General features: G+C 35.7%; 1 protein-coding gene across 1 annotated transcript in view; it reads left to right on the top strand.

Moving 5' to 3' along the window:
- RAB11FIP2 (RAB11 family interacting protein 2) overlaps positions 1 to 17153 on the top strand; it is a 34136-nt gene that overhangs the window by 3392 nt on the left and 13591 nt on the right. Inside the window, exons 2-3 of the mRNA XM_030487361.1 lie at positions 8866 to 9308; positions 9900 to 10362. Of these exons, the coding sequence (XP_030343221.1) occupies positions 8866 to 9308; positions 9900 to 10362 (906 nt within the window). The remainder of the gene's footprint in view (positions 1 to 8865; positions 9309 to 9899; positions 10363 to 17153) is intronic.

Raw genomic sequence — 17153 nt, 5'->3', positions numbered from 1 at the left:
GTAAAAGTGCAGCTGGGCGGTTAGTGGGATTTTTGGCAGCACGTACTCACTTAATGCCCACTCAGATTCTTATGAGATGGGAGCCTCTGAAAGTCCACTTTTCCTTCGGTGGCTTTCGGTGCTTAGAAACTTAGAAAATTTCCTTTTAGAAACTCTCTTTTGAAAAAATAATTCACAGTCCTTACCTGTTCAGATGTTTTGGAAAAGGTCTCCTGCTTGTCTGTGTGTTTGTCTTCGTGCAATGCGGGTGTGCTGTTGCTGTCTCCTTTAGGCGTTAGTTGGAGATGTGGATGTGATATTTGTCCGTGCATGTGGGAGGAGGGCAAACTTTCAAGAATAGATTTGCAAATGCAGTCTCAAACAAAACACTCTTTCTTTTGTACCTTTTATTAAATCCTTTTTGATACAAAATATTCCTAGTCCTGTGTTGCCAGTAAAATCAGGGTAATGTATTTGGACCCGAAGACCTTCTAGCTGTGACTGTGGTGTGGGAACTGAGACACGCAGTGCCTTTCAAGCCCAAGTCCAATGTCTTTGTTACCAAAGCATTCTGATGGTTGAAATCTATATTCATTGTTTCAGAAACACTAATCTGTTTTATTAAGCAATGTTTTTACTTTCAAATATGTTCAACAGGCTTGTGGTGTTATTAAATCCAGAGTTATTTTCTTATGTTGATGTAACCTTAACATTTCTTGCTTTGTTTGGGGATGAATGAGATCCAGTTATTTGATGAAGTGTCTATTGGTAATATTTCTACTTTTTAATATATTTAATAGCTTCCTCTTTCCAACACAGCTGTACATATGGTGCTGTAAGAGACAGGCTCAAGAGTCACCAGGGTATTGCAAAAAAGATATTTAATATTCTGCACAATGCTGAACCCTGTCAGCAATTCCCTAGTGCTTTTTTAGTAAGGAGGTATGAGAAGTGAAGGCTACCAGCTGATTTTGAATTCCTAGGAAGACCGTGGGGTGTGAGACATTCAGCTTTTTGTGTATATATATATATTATTTAATATTTTCTAATTTGGAAGAAATTTAAAAATTCTCTGAAGCTTCAGAAATATTATGTTAGGGAAAAGTAATCCTTTTTTTCTGTACAGCTTATTTAGTTACTCCTCACATCTTAAAGAAAATACTTTGCAGGAAAGTTTTCAAGCAGAGGCCTCGTGATAGGATTTGCATGTCTTGTGTTCTGTTAAACTTGTTCTGGCACAAGACTTAGTGAAACAAAGCAGTATATTTACTATAATTTGATAGTGAAGTTTTTGTACTTATCATCCCTCAATGTCCTTTTTCTTTTTACAAACTGATGATTTTTTTAGTTCTTAAAAGTGAAAATTCCTGGAGCGGCTAGATCCAGATGTGGCTCAGATGGTCCCTTACTAGGTCTCTTCCAGAGACTTCAGCCAACACATTTGCAGGATCCTATTTCATTTTCTTTCCATCTTGGTGCAAAAATGCCCATCACACTGTATTAGCTTTATAAATTTGTGTCTCTTCATCTCTGCTGTAGTTGGAAATGGACGGGCTCTTTTTGCTTCTACTCTTTTCTCAAGTTGAAAAGTAGGCTCCAGATGCTAAGAGATTTTACTGGTTTTTTTAACAGTTCAAAAAGCGTGGCCGATACTGCTTTATTATCTTAGATTTCTGCCATAGTTTTAATATTTTACAGGAAAATCTTGCGGGGGTTTTTAATTCATCCTGAGAAATACACAAACACTTTTTTTTGTCTGCTGTTGCAGAATAAATATGACTCTTTTGCTCTTGCAGTTTCAATGTAAATGATGATCAATGTGTTGTTTAGATACATTTTGGTAATAATTTTAATTCAGTTATTCATAGTTGCCTTAATGCTGCTGCTGAATTGGCAATGCATAACATCAAAACAAATTTTTGAATTATCGTGGAATAAAAAATGCTCATTTACCAACTTGTCTTAATTTACTCAAGTGTTTTTCAGTACTTTTTCTTAATGAATGTGCTTAGGGTTGGGGTTTTTTTTGCTCCTTTGTGTTCTAAATAAACAGCAATAGAAGAACAGATGCCCATTAACTTTTCACTATGATCTTACTTATTTCACCAGCATTTGCTTCGTCCTTGTTGTTTTCTAATTCTGCTCTATTTATTGCCCATTCCATTATTAGCTTTCCTGGAAAGCTACTTTTATTGTGCGTTCAGCTGATTTAAGATGCAGCACTTGTATGAAAGGTTATAAATGTGAGGAGGGCAGGCGATGGTAGAGTTATTTCTTACAGGAACTTTGTTGGGGGAGACATCCTTTATTTGTGGCTTAATTCCCCTTCTCCGTGTTTTCTATAAACCCTCAACACTCCCCTTCCCCAGCAGTGCTGTAAAAAATACTTATTCGAGCATATTACAGTGAAGGAATCTTGGCCTTATCTAAGATATTTCTCTGCTTACATCGATCATATAAATAGTCAAAACCAGCTTCTGAGCAAGCAAACAAACAAAAAGAATTACTCATTGACCATGATCAATACCTCTGTCTTGTAAGCACTTACTCTTTAGTGCTGTTGAGCTTCCTGGAAGATAGGAGAATTGTGTGACTTCTTCCAAATTAATGTGAATTCCTTCTTGGCACCCTCCCTCTTAGACATGGGCAGGTCCCCCCTTCGACTGCCTCTGCTCTGTCCTGTCTCTCATCTGTAGCACCATAAAGCAACAAGTGGCTTCAAATACAACTTCAATTATGAACAAGCAAACAACTAGTAAACAGTATGTCATGGGCTCAGTACTTGTTAATGAATAGTGCCTTTTAAAAAATAATTCTACAGAATGTAAGACTTTATAAATGTTATTTACGAATTTTGAGTCTTTAAATCAGAAAAGTGCATTTTAGATGATAAAACTCAATGATAACGGAAATGGAAGGCTGTGACAAATTATCAAAATGCTGGGGTTAAAGTAAAAGAAAAATTCATTCTGCTCTAGTCAAAAGTGGAAAGAGTAGTAACTGAGAAGTTTACTAAAGGCACAGAAATAATGAGCAGTGTGGAAGATCCATATGGATTTCTGCTGTTGCTTTCTTGGTACCACTTGGTAAATTTAAAAAACAAATGAAAGTAAGTTAGTAGTGAGGAATAGAAGAGAAAGATGGTTGGGGCAGGGAACAAAAAGTTGCGCCCGGTTGTAGCCTTATGGGTTTATAGCTGTATTTCCAAATTATCTAGTAATATTCCCAGCATTTACATTTTGACAACAAACGCAAGCACATCCTCTGAATAAGTCATAATTCTGAGTCAGAATCTGAATGCCATCTGGATTGAGATACTTCTCCATTTTCTCTGTGCACGCACATGCTTGCACACAAACTCAATTGAAATAACGGGCCTTAATTCTCATACTTTCAGTTATTTTGTTTCTAAAATAAAAGTATTCACACGTAGTCTTTAGCCAAAATAATAAGTAAACTAAGATCACTTTAATTACTTTGATTCCAGTTTATGTTAGCTCACCCCTTAGTGAGAGTGTTGTGATATGTGTCAGTTCCCATATGTTTTTTGGTGTTACAATGTCACTCTGTAGTATTTATTTTTAAATTCTTCTTTGTACCTCTCATTTCAGTTGGCTTCCAGAAAGTAATAGTATTAATCTTGTTAAATGTCATAATTTATTTTAGTAAAGAACCTGTTTTCTTCTTCATTTCCCCTCGTACACGATGTAGTCTGTGCTCAGCCCCTTGGCTTAATTTTCCTTCTTACTGACTGGTTGGGGCAGTCTTTTGGTGGCGTATCTGAATGATTTATCACAAAACATACTTCTGCATTTTTCAAAGTTCATTTGCTGCTAATGAAAATGTTAATTCTGGGCTTTGGATGTTGTTTTTTATCCATTAGCTGTGGACATTTAAGTTAGTGGGATTTTGTGAAGCAAGTTTCTTCAGTGTATCTAGCTTGAATGTAGTAACCTAAAATGACAAAGTAATTCTTTCCTATGACAGGTGATAGACATGTTCTATCATTGGGATTTTGATGGTCATTTATAGGGGTGGTTTTAGAAGTACCTGCTAGTGTAGAAAATTCTCCTCATCACTATGTAGTATATTAGGATGCTGATTGTACCTGTAAAATCGAGGTTATAGGCCTTATGGATGCTGTGATGATTATGTGGCTTTTTTTGCAGAATTCCTTCAGTAATATGTGAATTAAAATCAGGATTTTACAAATATTTTTGGGTTCAATCTAATGATTTCAGCAAAGTAAAGTTAGATCAGCTCAATAGATATTTACTGTTAGAGTCAGAGTGGCATATTTGAGAAGCAAGCAAAATAAGTGGGGAAAATTCCTTCAATACTTTCCATCTTCAGTAGTGGCAAGAAGACAGAGTTAGAAGGTCATTTGTCATGCCCAGGTGGAATGTGCAGGCTAAAAGACTTCTAATTCCTGTTGAAATTGGTAGACAAGTATCCCAGTGGTTTTGGAGGCTGTTAAAGTTTTAAGTATGTGATTAAAATATAATTAAAATCACATAGTGGTTTTTCTTACCCATACTGTTACTATTTTTCTTACCCATACTGTCAGCCTGTCCTGCTCACTGTTATGTGGTGAGCAGAATGGGTTGAGTAATGCTTCTTCAAAGAAGAGAGAGGGCTAGGACGTGGAACTGTCAATTGCATGGTAGATTCAGAGGATAAGACACATCAACATCAGTTTCCTGCTATTACCAGTGGAACAAGATTCTGGTTTCAAAATATTTCTTGAATGCAGGATGAAGAGTGCAATGAGAATAGTACAGATAAGCAAAAGTGAGTTGGAAAACCAAGTTAATGGCAAAAAAATGAAATCAAAAGGGAGGAAAAGAACAGTTGAAGAAATTGTGGTGAAAATATGCTTGTAGATCACTAGCTATTTAAATGGAATAGGCAGGCCGGAATTTTGTAACTTGCTTATTTATAGTAACTTCTTTCAGTTTCCTCCTTCACTCTTCCTGTCTATCTTTACTAAGGTAAAAGGTTCAGAACTGCTAATACTACACAATTTACTTTAATATTCAGAAGATGGTTATTTTCTTTCTTAGAAATAAGGGAGTTTGGTTTTTCCACCCCTAATTGTAGGTATGGCCAAAATGGAATAATTTGGTCCTGGTTAGAAAATAGCCATGTTTCTTCAAGATAGAGGTTTAGTTTTTCAGGGCTGACTGGTCAGCAGGATTTTCCCTATTCAGCCTTGAATGTTGATGTTCTTTTCACATGTTCAGAAAACTTGTCAGCATACAGAGTGGCAATTTATGTAATACTTACTTACAAAATAAGAATTATCAGGAACCTGTGCAAGACAGGCAAAGCCCATTAATGCACTCAGAACAGATGAGAAAAAGAAGCAAAGGTTGTTCTGATGGAAACCATAGGGGAAAAGTCGAAATTAGAGGGTGTATGGAGGACGTTGTCCTACAGAACATTTGAAGGTGAGAGCAAGAAGTATGAATGTGATTCAGGAGGCAATAGGGCTTCCTTTGAAGTTGGGAAAATTTGCCAGACTTTGTACAAGGTCTGTTTAAATAAAGACTGCCTGCAAGACTGGATGTAATACTTGGTTATTAAATAAGAGGGCATCTGCTCTCATAAAAGCCACCCTGTTTTGTTCGTGTATGTTATTGGCTATTTTCCTACTTTGTACAGGCTTTCTATAGAATAAGCTCATGGCAGGCTGACAAATGGAGCATTTATTGTGGCTAAAAGTACTGTAAACAAAACCAAAATAGCAAGTTTTATTGGCTTTTATAATACATTACAATTTTTTAAAATTGGCAGTGGTAGACAGGAATTCAGTATTTTAGGACCCAAACGTTGTTATCTGAAAACAGTGGACTTCATTTTCCAATTCTTTTTTCTATTATATACAGTGCTGTTTTTCTTATTTGTTGCTCACGCCCATGTGTTGTAGAAACAGATTCTAATAAGAACCATTTACAGACTCGGTTGCTCATTCACGTGCAGCTCCACACAAATACATTGCCTGCATTTGCTCTCATCTGTTTTAAAAAAGTAATTATTTGCCTTTGGATTTGAAGAAAATCATGATTTGAGTCTGCTTCTCATATTGTCTTGTTATGAGCTGAAGCATATGGAGCCTTCATTATAACTAAAACAAGATAAACTCTCCAAGGTAACAAAGAAACCTCCTTGAAATGCCTAAGAAAATTAAATATCTGTCTTTTATACAAAGATTTGATCCAGCGCTCATTATTCAAATAGAAATTCCACTGAAGTCTAGAGGAATTTTTCTGGAATAAAGAGTTTATGATTAAATTCTATTGGAATCAGTAGTAGCATTGAACCTGGTCCCAGCAGGTAAGAGGTCCAGTCCCTTATGCCATTCTATTATCTTCTAGGATAAGGAGAATTTCTTTGTTTCCCCAGCTGAACTTACTTTTAGTGTCATGTTCTTCACAGTCTGCTTTGAAAACAAATGTACAAGCTGCAAAGGCAGTGTATTAGATGTGTCCTGGAATTCTCTCCTTCAGACCTGGTGAATGTCAAAATAGTATGCAGAGGTATGAAATTAGCAGGTGAGTACTGGTAGTGGCACAAAGTGGTTGTTGATTCATGGTAAGGATGTCAGTCATTGAATTAAATTAAGTTTTAAAAGAGAAGGCTTTCTTCTGCACAGCAAAGGCTTAAGAATTTATGTCTTTATATTGTTCTAAAACAAGTTAGTAAGTGTCATACCTCAATTTAAAATTTTGGTAATTCCTAAGTAGAAATATATTAAAATGCATCAGTCTTACCAGAGATACAGTATTAATGTTTGGGACCTGTGAGGGGAGAGAAAGAGAGAGAAAGGGAATATGTTTTCTGACAGTGTAGGCTGAGCCATTAAATTTCAATGTCAGTGAGTTCCTCTCTGCCTATTAAGCCTCTTAAAACACTCATAAGCCTTGTTTATGCTTACGTTTCATGTCTGTCTAAGGAATCATGGGGAGGACTTTCTCACTTTCAGTGTGGGTTTTGGTTTGGGGTTTTTTTCCTGCACAGGCAAGATCTGTCTGAGCACAGGCTTGCTCATTATGGCTGTGTATTGTTTTTATTTTTATAGAGAATATATGAACATGTTTTCTTTCAAAGAAAAGTGTTAAAGAAAGTAGGCTATCTTGTCGTCCAGTTTTTATGGTATTGTATATATCACAAAGAAGTTTTACTCTGGGTTCTGTTGTGTGTATTTTCTGTAACGACTCTATGGATGACTTAAAGTGTTTCTGGAATCAGTTAAAGAAGTGAAATGTTATTAACTAAAAAGAAAAACGATCCATCTTCTTCAGACACATAACATATTTCAGGTTTTGCATTTAATTTAAAATACATAAATGAAGTTACCTCACAGCAGAAGAAAAGCTTTCTTCCTAAAAGTTTAATTGTCCTCCTACCAATTTGAACTTCTGGATCTGCTGGTCTGGATTCATGTTGTCCACTGGCAGGACAGAGGCGGTCTGGTTTAGTATGGGATAAAAAACCTTTTGGACATCACAAAGCAACGAAAAAAGTCATAATACTCTTTATTGTTTTGTTATTTCTTTGGTGGGTCACTTGGAGAAGTATTTTCTCAGTTCAAAAAATAGTATCTCTGCCTGAAAATTCGATTTCAGCTGTCACCTTTAAAAATATTTATGAAATCTGAAAGGAAATTGAGGGTTATTTTTCTCCTTTCTTGACCTTGTTTTCTTTATTTGGCAGTATTGAATAATGTATGTGTAACTGCACAATCAATTTTGCATCTGTGCTGATAGGCAATTTCATTTCTTAGTCTCCAGTTCAAAAGTTACTTCATCATGATAGCGCACTGCTGTGTTAGTATGTGTTCATGAATTTCTCCTGACTGGGTTTAGAGCACTTATTTGGAGCTGGCTGATCTGAAATATGCCCTTGTGCCTTTTTTGAAATAGGAAAAGGCTTTTGATGATAGATGTGGAGAAGGGATTGTTGGTCATTCATGTAGGTGAAGCTGTGGAACGAAGATTGAGCCTTAATTCTGCTTCCATGGGACAGTGGAGCACAATAGGGAATGAATAAGATGCTGGGATAATCATGAAGCCTTTGTTGGACTTGGCAAAGAAGCACACTTGGCTTTTTGAGACAGATGGTCACACCTTTGATCTCTTTTCAAGAAGTGAGGGGTTTTGTCATACTTCCAAAGCCTGAAGTTAATCCTACTGGGGACCTGCAAAAGAAGGGATGGCTGTTAGATACACCTATGTGCCCCCTGTTCTGGCACCAGTGCTATTAGAGTTGCCTCAACATCAGTAGGGGTTGCAGGTGCAGAACCAAAATGGGAGTTGTCTGTCCGGGGGTCTCAGGTATTTCTTTGCTAGTGTTGGTACAGTTGAAATGAATCTTAACCAGTGTTTAGAAGGAAGGGACAGAGGGGAAAAATGTTTCCTAGCATGTAAACCTAAGCAAAATCAAAGGAGAAAAGGTTGCTAGATGAAATGTTTGCCATGCAGTATGCATGTAGGTAATATACATCACTGCTAAATAAAGGCCACTTGAAAAATATCAAGTGTTCTTTTAAATACCAAAATAAAATGTATTTGTATTTATAATTAACTTTAGATGCAAATTCTCCTTCATAAGCAGATGCGAGCCCATTAGCTTTGATGAAATTTAGTAAGCTTCATCAGAGTTAGTTTTGGTTCTCAAAGCAGATGAACTCTGCAAAGAGCTTCGTGCTTGCTTAGTTATTCAAGTTTTTTCTTCAAAAACAAATATAGACAAAAAAGTTTTCCGGTAGAGGAATGTTTTAATTTTTCTATGGAATTTGGTTTTCATCATTTCAGTGATACTCACCAGATATGTTAAGGAACTAACCAGAAAATAGAACTTAACTTGCTCTTTTTCTCCTTTAAGGTGGTTTCATCTGGAGTCCAGACAAGGGAAGAGAACTAAAGACAGAGGAGAAATAAAAGTCAATATTCAGTTTACAAGGAATAACATGACAGCAAGTATGTTTGATTTGTCAATGAAGGACAAAACCAAATCCCCTTTTGCTAAACTAAAAGACAAAATGAAAGGTCGAAAAAACGATGGGACGTTCTCGGACACATCCTCTGCAATCATCCCAAGTACTCACATACCTGATGCAAACGTAGGAGTATGTACTGGTGAAGTACAAATGAAATCAAAACCAAAAAAACCTTTCCTGTTGGGACCTCAGCGGCTATCCTCAGCTCATTCAATGTCAGATTTAACAGGATCTCATGTCTCCTCAGAAAAAATGAAATCCAGCACAGTTGGCTACTCTCATCTTTTCAGGCGTCAGCTAGAGTCTTTTGGTTCAGTTGATGAAGGTGGTAAGTATCATGACCTTTATAATTACAGTCCACTGCTATTACAGCATTCAGAAGTCTGTTTCTTTAGTTTATGAAGCAATTGCAAGGCCAAAACGTTAAGTATTATCCGTTAGTTGGTGGTTACTCATAATTGCTGTTTCTGAACATAAAAGATAACAAAGTGGTCATAATATTATAGTAATTTAGCATTTTTCTTCTTATGTCCTCATTTAAGAGTATATTGTAGTGAAGCATTGCATTCTAGAGGGAACTCTAGGCAAAATAGTTTCTTGTGAAAAATAAAAATCTATTTAAAAAGTTGAAAACTATCACCAAAGTTTTAAACCTGATTTGTACAAAGAACTGAAAATACTTTGCATAGTTCAAAGTTACTGTGCACCGATAGACTACTGTCACTTTCTGGAATGCCATGCTAGTCATAGCTGTCTTCTTTTAGAGCTTAGTTTTCACACAGGAAACAAAACATTGCTGTAGTGTCTATCTATAATCAATTGCAAAGCTTCTAGACCTAAGCTAAAAGGGGTTCTCTGCATGTCATAAGCTACGTTGTAGTGTCTCATTGGTAATATACTAATGACCAACTGTTTGCAGGGAGTCTGAAATCTCCACATAGAAGGACATTAAGTGTTGACACTTCTAAAATGAACCAGCTTGACAGCACAGCTGGTGAAACTGCTCTTGAAGCACAAAATGACCCATTTACCAATGTGAGTGCTTCGTTACCCCAAAAATTTGCTACACTGCCAAGACAGAAGAACCCGTTTGAAGAAAGCCCGGCAACATGGGATCAAAACATAAGCCTGTTTTCCAAACCTGTCGACATCAGAAAAGAAATTAAAAAAGAGAAAAAAGAGAAAGTTAGTCTGTTTGAAAGAGTGACTGGAAAGAAAGATAGCAAGAAGTCAGATAAACTGAGCAATGGGGGATCAGACAGTTCTACTGACTTGAAATCACCTAGTGCGTTCGGTGAAACTCATCAGGAGAGTTTTGATTATGATTCGACTAATCCGTTTATGACAAACTTCAAGCCTACAAGCATGTTGCCATCTTCAAGGTAGGTTTTTGCTGTATTTTGATCTGATATCTTGAACATGTTATATAAATGAAAATGTGAAGAGTCGAGGAACACTATCTTTGTGCTTTATATACATTTATATCATTGCTTATCTATTTCTAAGTGAAAGTTATGAACTTACATAGTTTGATCTTTTCTTACTTCTTTTTGAAGTTACATTTACATTACTAATATATACTGTGAATGTTCTTGGATACTTATGTTTATGGAAGACCTTGTTTGCCCTTCCTGAAAGTCTTCTGTTTTCACTGAACACTCATTCATAATTATAAGAGTGCCCTAAGTCAGGTTTTAAGAGGGAAAGGTTTTAAGGGAAAGATGAAACAGAATAAACAAAAGAGTGAAGAAAATGTGAGTAATGAAAACAAAATGGGTGCACCCATGGGTGCTTATTATGCTTGAATTCATTTGGCTCACTGTAGCTTTGCTGAGTTCCTGTGTGTTCAAGTCATTGCACAGGGCAGCAGTTTGTGTGTTAAGCAGAGTGAATTAAGTTACCTGGGCTGATAATAAACTTTGATTTAAATAATCCATTTTAATCTTTGTTTGTCTACCAACAGTTTACTTGTTTTCCTTGGGGGAAAAAAAAAATTGTATCCTATAATTAGTTTCCTTTTGTCCTTTTGTTTGCTAGTCAGGGAAGATATATTGTCTCTGTCTCTCCTTATATATATGCACATATGTATATATATACACACAAACACACCCCAAATATACCGTTCCCAAGAGATGAATGTTGAAGTTAATTATGTAACATCTATTAATTTGCATTTTTTTCTGTATATTAACGCCAGAAATTAACAGTCCTTTATTTTTTTTTAAGGTAATGATTCATTTCTATTTAATGACTTAAATTTGGTAGAAATTGAATTCCAAATTAAAATGCTCCAAACTGGAATTTAAAGGTTGTAGAATAAATCACTGCTTTAAACGGTAAACACAGTTCTAACAAATTTGCCTTTTCCCTGTCTTATTAATTCCATAATTAATGACACAGTAGTATTTTCTTTAAAACAAATGTTTCTTGTTATCTTGTTCTCTAAGATTTTAGAACAGATCTTACTGTATCCCAACTCAGTTTTATTCATAGGTTAGAATGCATGCACTATCGATTTAAACTTATAATCATTTATTTTCTTAACAAAACTAATCATGGATATGAATTAGATAAATAAACTGAAATGGAACTACTATAGAAAAGATTCAGTTTCCAGAAGCTCATACAGACTTCAATGAATTATCTTCTTAGCATCTTCTAAGTAAGTTCCTAGTGTCTTAAATAGCATGTTTACAGACAGTCTGAGAATATTATTTACTTAATAAACGTTTTCTCTAGGTTAGAGTAAGGTTAGGATGTAGCTTGGTTTGTCAGAAGTTAAACTTCCATTTGAATAAGCTCCTTTACAGAGAAATCATTTAAATAACAATTAAAATTACATAGTATTTAATTTTTTTTAATGAAAAAAATGTATTCAGGCAGATGCTAGATATAAGTAGTGAAATCTTTTGAAGTTCTTGAATGCAGCAGATCTTTATAAATTTTTAATGGTAATCACGACAGGCTTTTTTTCCTTTATTTTGTAATTAAAAAGTCTCATCACAGTGCCCATTCAGAAGGACTCTAGTCAATTGTTCTCCCTCTTTGTCTGAGTCTCTTTTACTAGTTCTTGACTTTTATGTAAGCATAAACTTTTGATAAGACAAATAGATATCCTGTTGTTTTCAAAAAGCAAAAAAAGTAAACATTTTGACCTTTTCGATAAGACAGCTATTATGGAATAATATCTAGCATGTAATAATTTCAGTTAGAAGCTCTTGGTTTTAATGTGCTCCAGTATTATGTTCTCTGAGAAACTTTTAGAACAAGTTCACTTTCTTTCAAATGTATCTTGTACAATGATTTTCTTTTGAAGTAGAAACTAATACAAAATGTGCATATTTAATAAGTTTACAGTTTAGGTTTACCTTTTATCTGTGGAGGATTTGTTGACTAGAATCCAGTTTTAATTTTTCAAACTAGTAGTACTGTGAAAAAAGAGTTGTGTAAATCTGTGGGCACAAAATAAATGAGGTTCAGTAACAAATTCAGTATGCAGGAAGCATACGCAGGGAGTTTAGACTTTTGAGTTGTTTTCTATTTACTCAACATGCTATTTAAGCTCTTTCGAATGGATATCATTTCTGCAACTAAACCAGGCAGTATCTTTTTCTTAAGGTGTATCCAAAATCAGTGTTCTACTGTGGTGGGTTCCACTTTGCTTTGCAGGTGGACCTCCCAGTTAACTCCACTTAGCTAAGCCTTGGTTTCAGTGATGGAACCATCCTGCTGGGGTATGTGGACTGGATTCCTGTCTGATGAAACTCAGATGGAAAATGTATTCCAGGAGCACCCTGTAGCCACCAAAGGACATTCAGTCCATGGGACCAGGCTGGAGATAGTGCAAAGTGGAAGAAACCCCACAGCAACCGTCTTCCTCCACTGGCCAAAAAATTGACCTTCGTGTGCACAGTGTGAAGGTCAGGTTCTTAGCACCCATGAACCTATGTCTGTAAAGTTAATGGGAGTCTTTTCAGTGACTTTGGTGAGCTTTGGGTTAGGCTAAAGTCCATTCTAAATTGTGGTTGTTGACCAAGCAGTAATGACATGCAGGACAGGAGCTCACAACAGCATCAGTAGGTGAGTTACAGAACAGAGGTGCAGAATAGCCCTTCACCCAACCAGTCATTAAGGGCTAGCTAGCTGTATGCAGGCTCTGTCACTAATTACTCTTGCTTACTAATTAAAAGAATGAAGATAAATACATCTCCCACATGTTTCTCAGCTGCCAACACAGAAAATATAGAAGTGGTTCAGCAACAGTTGCAGGATTTTTTTTCTCCTAAAAGTAAGAAGTATGCCAGGCTTATTCGAGAATTATATTTTATTTTTATCGCTGTTATTTATTATTGTTATTTAAAAAAGGTTTAAGTATTTTGGGAAGGCAAAACAAAACCTGCCTGGTTTGTATATACTACTAGTTGTCAGGAAATCACAAAATATGGACCCCTAATTTCTATTAATCTCTGTTCTGGCAAAGGCTTGTTCTGTGGCTTTGGCTAAATCACTTCGTTTCCCTGCTCCTGATCTGTAAAATGGGGATGGTATTTTGTTACCTCTTACGAATGCTGAGTGGATAAATGAGTATTTTTTAAGGGTTTTATAGACACAGTATTACAGTATTACATAAGTGTTAAGATTGGGGGTTTTTATTGTCTAGTGTAGGTGTAATATAGATATTTATGAGCTGATTTCTTGACAACTTAAAAATGCTGCAGACTCACAGTGAAATAAGAAATGCTGTTTTTGCAAATATTACAAAATCTGTTCATTCCAGAGGATTTTTATTACACAACCAATGAAAAATTCTTAAGCACACAATATGTCTAGTATTTTAAGCCAGCATTTACCAATAATAGTTTTGTCTTTATAGTTCTTAATCCACTGCTTTGAAACCTTGGCCTAATACTATTTTAAATTGCATTCATTCTTACAATAACTGCTATTGTCATGGCTCTCAAGAGGTTAATTTGCAGGCAGAAGCCACGTGGATTTTGTATTGAACACAGTTAAAGAAATGGAGGGTTACTCCTGGAAAACAAAGATTGTTTTTGTGCCACATCCAAACCTTGTGCATCATGTCTCTGAAATTGTTTGTGTTTAGGAAAATACACTAGAGTCAGCTAATAAAGTGATGTGCAAATTTCTCAATTTACACCACTTGACAAGTGCTAAAAGAAAAACATCTTTAATTTTAATGTGTTATTAGGACCTTTTTAGAGAGATTGTACAAGTTATTAACAAGGTCCTCTGAGACAGGAGACGGGTAATTAACAAGACCTACAGAAAGAGAGTTTAGGTAATTAACAAGATCTTAGGCACTGGACACAGGGAAACAAATAGTCCAATATTTAAAGCTGACAGGTTGTTACTAGTCTGATCAAATTCCAGATATGGAGAACTGAATTGAGAGGTAGGAGCTTTCTAAGAATCATTCTTTATATATATATATATATATATACACACACATATACACACACACACACACACATTATATATAAAATACATATACACAATGTGTGTCTGTATATAAATATATGTATACATAAAGAGAGACACATTAAAGAATCCTTCTAAAGTACCTTCCATGACCTAGGTATTATTGTATTGGAGAAAAGAAGGCAAAGCTTTTGCCTATGTACTGGTTACACTTTATCTCAATTTCTGGCAATAGGTATTTTACATTCTATGCAATGTGGAAGATGGAATAGTGGAGGAGGAAGAAACATGTATCCTACTAGGATTCACTGTAGCAATTATTAATAATGTTTGGTTTTATAACATTTTTTGTCTATTGGAGAACAAAATATAAAAATCTTATATTTTTTTTTCCGTGTTCATTTACTGCTTCAGCCTTTTTGAAAAATTGCAACTCAAAAAACCCCCCAAAGCCCCAAAACAAAACCACACAAAAACACCCCCAACCCAACCCTTAAACTCATCTCTTCTGCATCTTTCTGCTTTGTGTGTCATTTCTGAATGTAGTTATTTTCTTGAGCCTCACTCCCCCATACTGTCATCACAGGTAGCTGTCAGAGCTGCCTGCTTCTCCAGAGATGCTTGTCCCAAACAAATCAGTATCCGCAGTTTCATTTTTCCCAATGGATGCAGTGTTTGAAATAAGCAGTTTTGATATGTTCATTTGGAAAAAAAATCAAGTGAGGTGCCATGAAAACATGAGGCTCTTGATAACTGCGATGTGCTCAAATCATATTAAATTGTTAAGTCTAAAGAACAGGTAATATCTGTTCCATTTCAGCAAATATTAAGATGTTGTATGTGTGATGGTCAACTAGTTAGGGAAGCGCTTGCAAAATCATGGTGTTACTGTGACTTTCTAGGTTACTGTTGTCAGTTGAGCTGTTAGTAGAGCATGTGCCTGTCCCTAATCAACTGCAGTTGTAAAGTAAAACCTGTTAGTAAAACCTGATAGCTTAAATCACAGTGAAGATAAGTTATTAGTGCAATAACTTCAACTTCGTCAAAGGTAAATAACTGTTAAATGCTTTCAGTCTCGCCTGTTACATGTGATGTGCCAGAGGCATAGTTACCGGCCCCAGCTCCATTGGAATGAGCCCCAAAAGTTGCCAGATCAGAGCAAAGGGTTATAATGGCTGTATATTTCTTTTCCAAAAAAGGTCATCCTTTTCTAATGTACTTTTCCAAGTCCCTATTTTCAATTTTCATGTGCCGTGTTCAGAAACATTAATCTCCATCAAGTTTATTGTTGTGTTTGCTAGAGTAATAAAGACCTTTCTGACATTTTAATGTATTTATTTCTGTTAGTCAAAATATGACATCAGGTGTACTAAGCTATTTTCAGAGTTTTGTTTCCTCTGTCAGTGTTAGCATGTCTTATTTTAAGAACAGAGTACTTCTGCATTGCTTTTCTTGAAATGAAAGGATTTTTTTCAGTTCTCTACTGAAATTTGACTAGACTTCAGTCAGCTGTGGTTATCTATGCTAGGTAGAATATTGGTAGACTATGGTAATGCATGAATTATGCTGTAGACTGTTCGTATTTGTTAATGCGGAGTGGTAAAGCTGTCACTAAAACATTATTTCAGCAAACCAAATACATTATCAGTACATGAGATGTAAAGGGAAACTACAAAACAAGCAGAAGTGATGCAAACGTTCTTAGTCTGTCCTGCCAGGACTATTATCATCTGATTTAGAAAGATCAGTATATGAGATGAGAGAGTAATGAAATAATATTTGGCAAAGCTACTACAAAGCAGTGGTCACAGTATTTGCGACATTACTGGACTGGGTAGGAGCAATCAGTTCTTAGAGAGATATTGTAGCATTACTTAATATTAATCTTGACTTTTGCAGACTCTTCACCGTCAACCACTTACTCCTAATTAGTTGTCTGTTTTAGCAACACTGTTTTGAAAGTTCATCCCGCTGGCTGCATGACAAGATTTTTTCAAGCTTTTATTGTCTGTTGGTGCACATTAGGGCATGTGAAATCTTTTTCAAGTGGATACACGAGGCGTATTATCTGTCCCAAGGGGAAATGCACTGCCTGTTCTATTTTTCTTACATTTAAAAAAAAAAAAAAAAAAAAGAGAAAAGAAAAAAGGAAAAACTAAATAGTTATATCCAGTTTCTCCATTAATAAATGCAGAAGCTATGTAAAACTGATGAACCTTTTTATTTTCTGTTTCATTAGAAGAACTAAGAATTAGAGCCATTTTTTAAGCGTTCAAAAAAGGGTTCTGGAAGTTTCAATATAAAATTCTACTTTAGGGTTGTTTGGGTTTTTTTGGTTGACTTGTGGATCTCTAATAGCAGGGTGTTCTAGTGGAGGTGCTGGCACAACTCTTAGTATAACAGTTCTTTAACGGTCTCTTGAGGCACAACTGCCTAGTAAAAGGGGGAATATTTGTATGCTTTAAATACTAACTTTTTAGGTAAAACTGTTGTTGTTTGTTTCCAGAAACTTTAATTAAAATTCAGTTGAGTACACTGTGTGAGAACACTTGATTTTTAGAATGTTTTGTAAGTCCTGAGTAATAAATATATTTGCATGAGTAATATGTCCAGTGGTGGGCAAGTACAAGTACAAGTGCCGTTGTTTTAAGGTACTTACATTTCTGGAAGGAGAAGGCTGGCATTCTGGTAGAGCTCGTGAATGCAGCCCTGTATGCCTCTACGTCCCTTGAGC

The sequence above is a fragment of the Strigops habroptila genome, chromosome 5, assembly GCF_004027225.2.
Source record: "Strigops habroptila isolate Jane chromosome 5, bStrHab1.2.pri, whole genome shotgun sequence".
In the NCBI taxonomy this organism is placed as follows: Eukaryota; Metazoa; Chordata; class Aves; order Psittaciformes; family Psittacidae; genus Strigops; species Strigops habroptila.
Note: the sequence above shows the minus strand (reverse complement) of the source record. Positions and strands in the feature narration are given on the sequence as shown.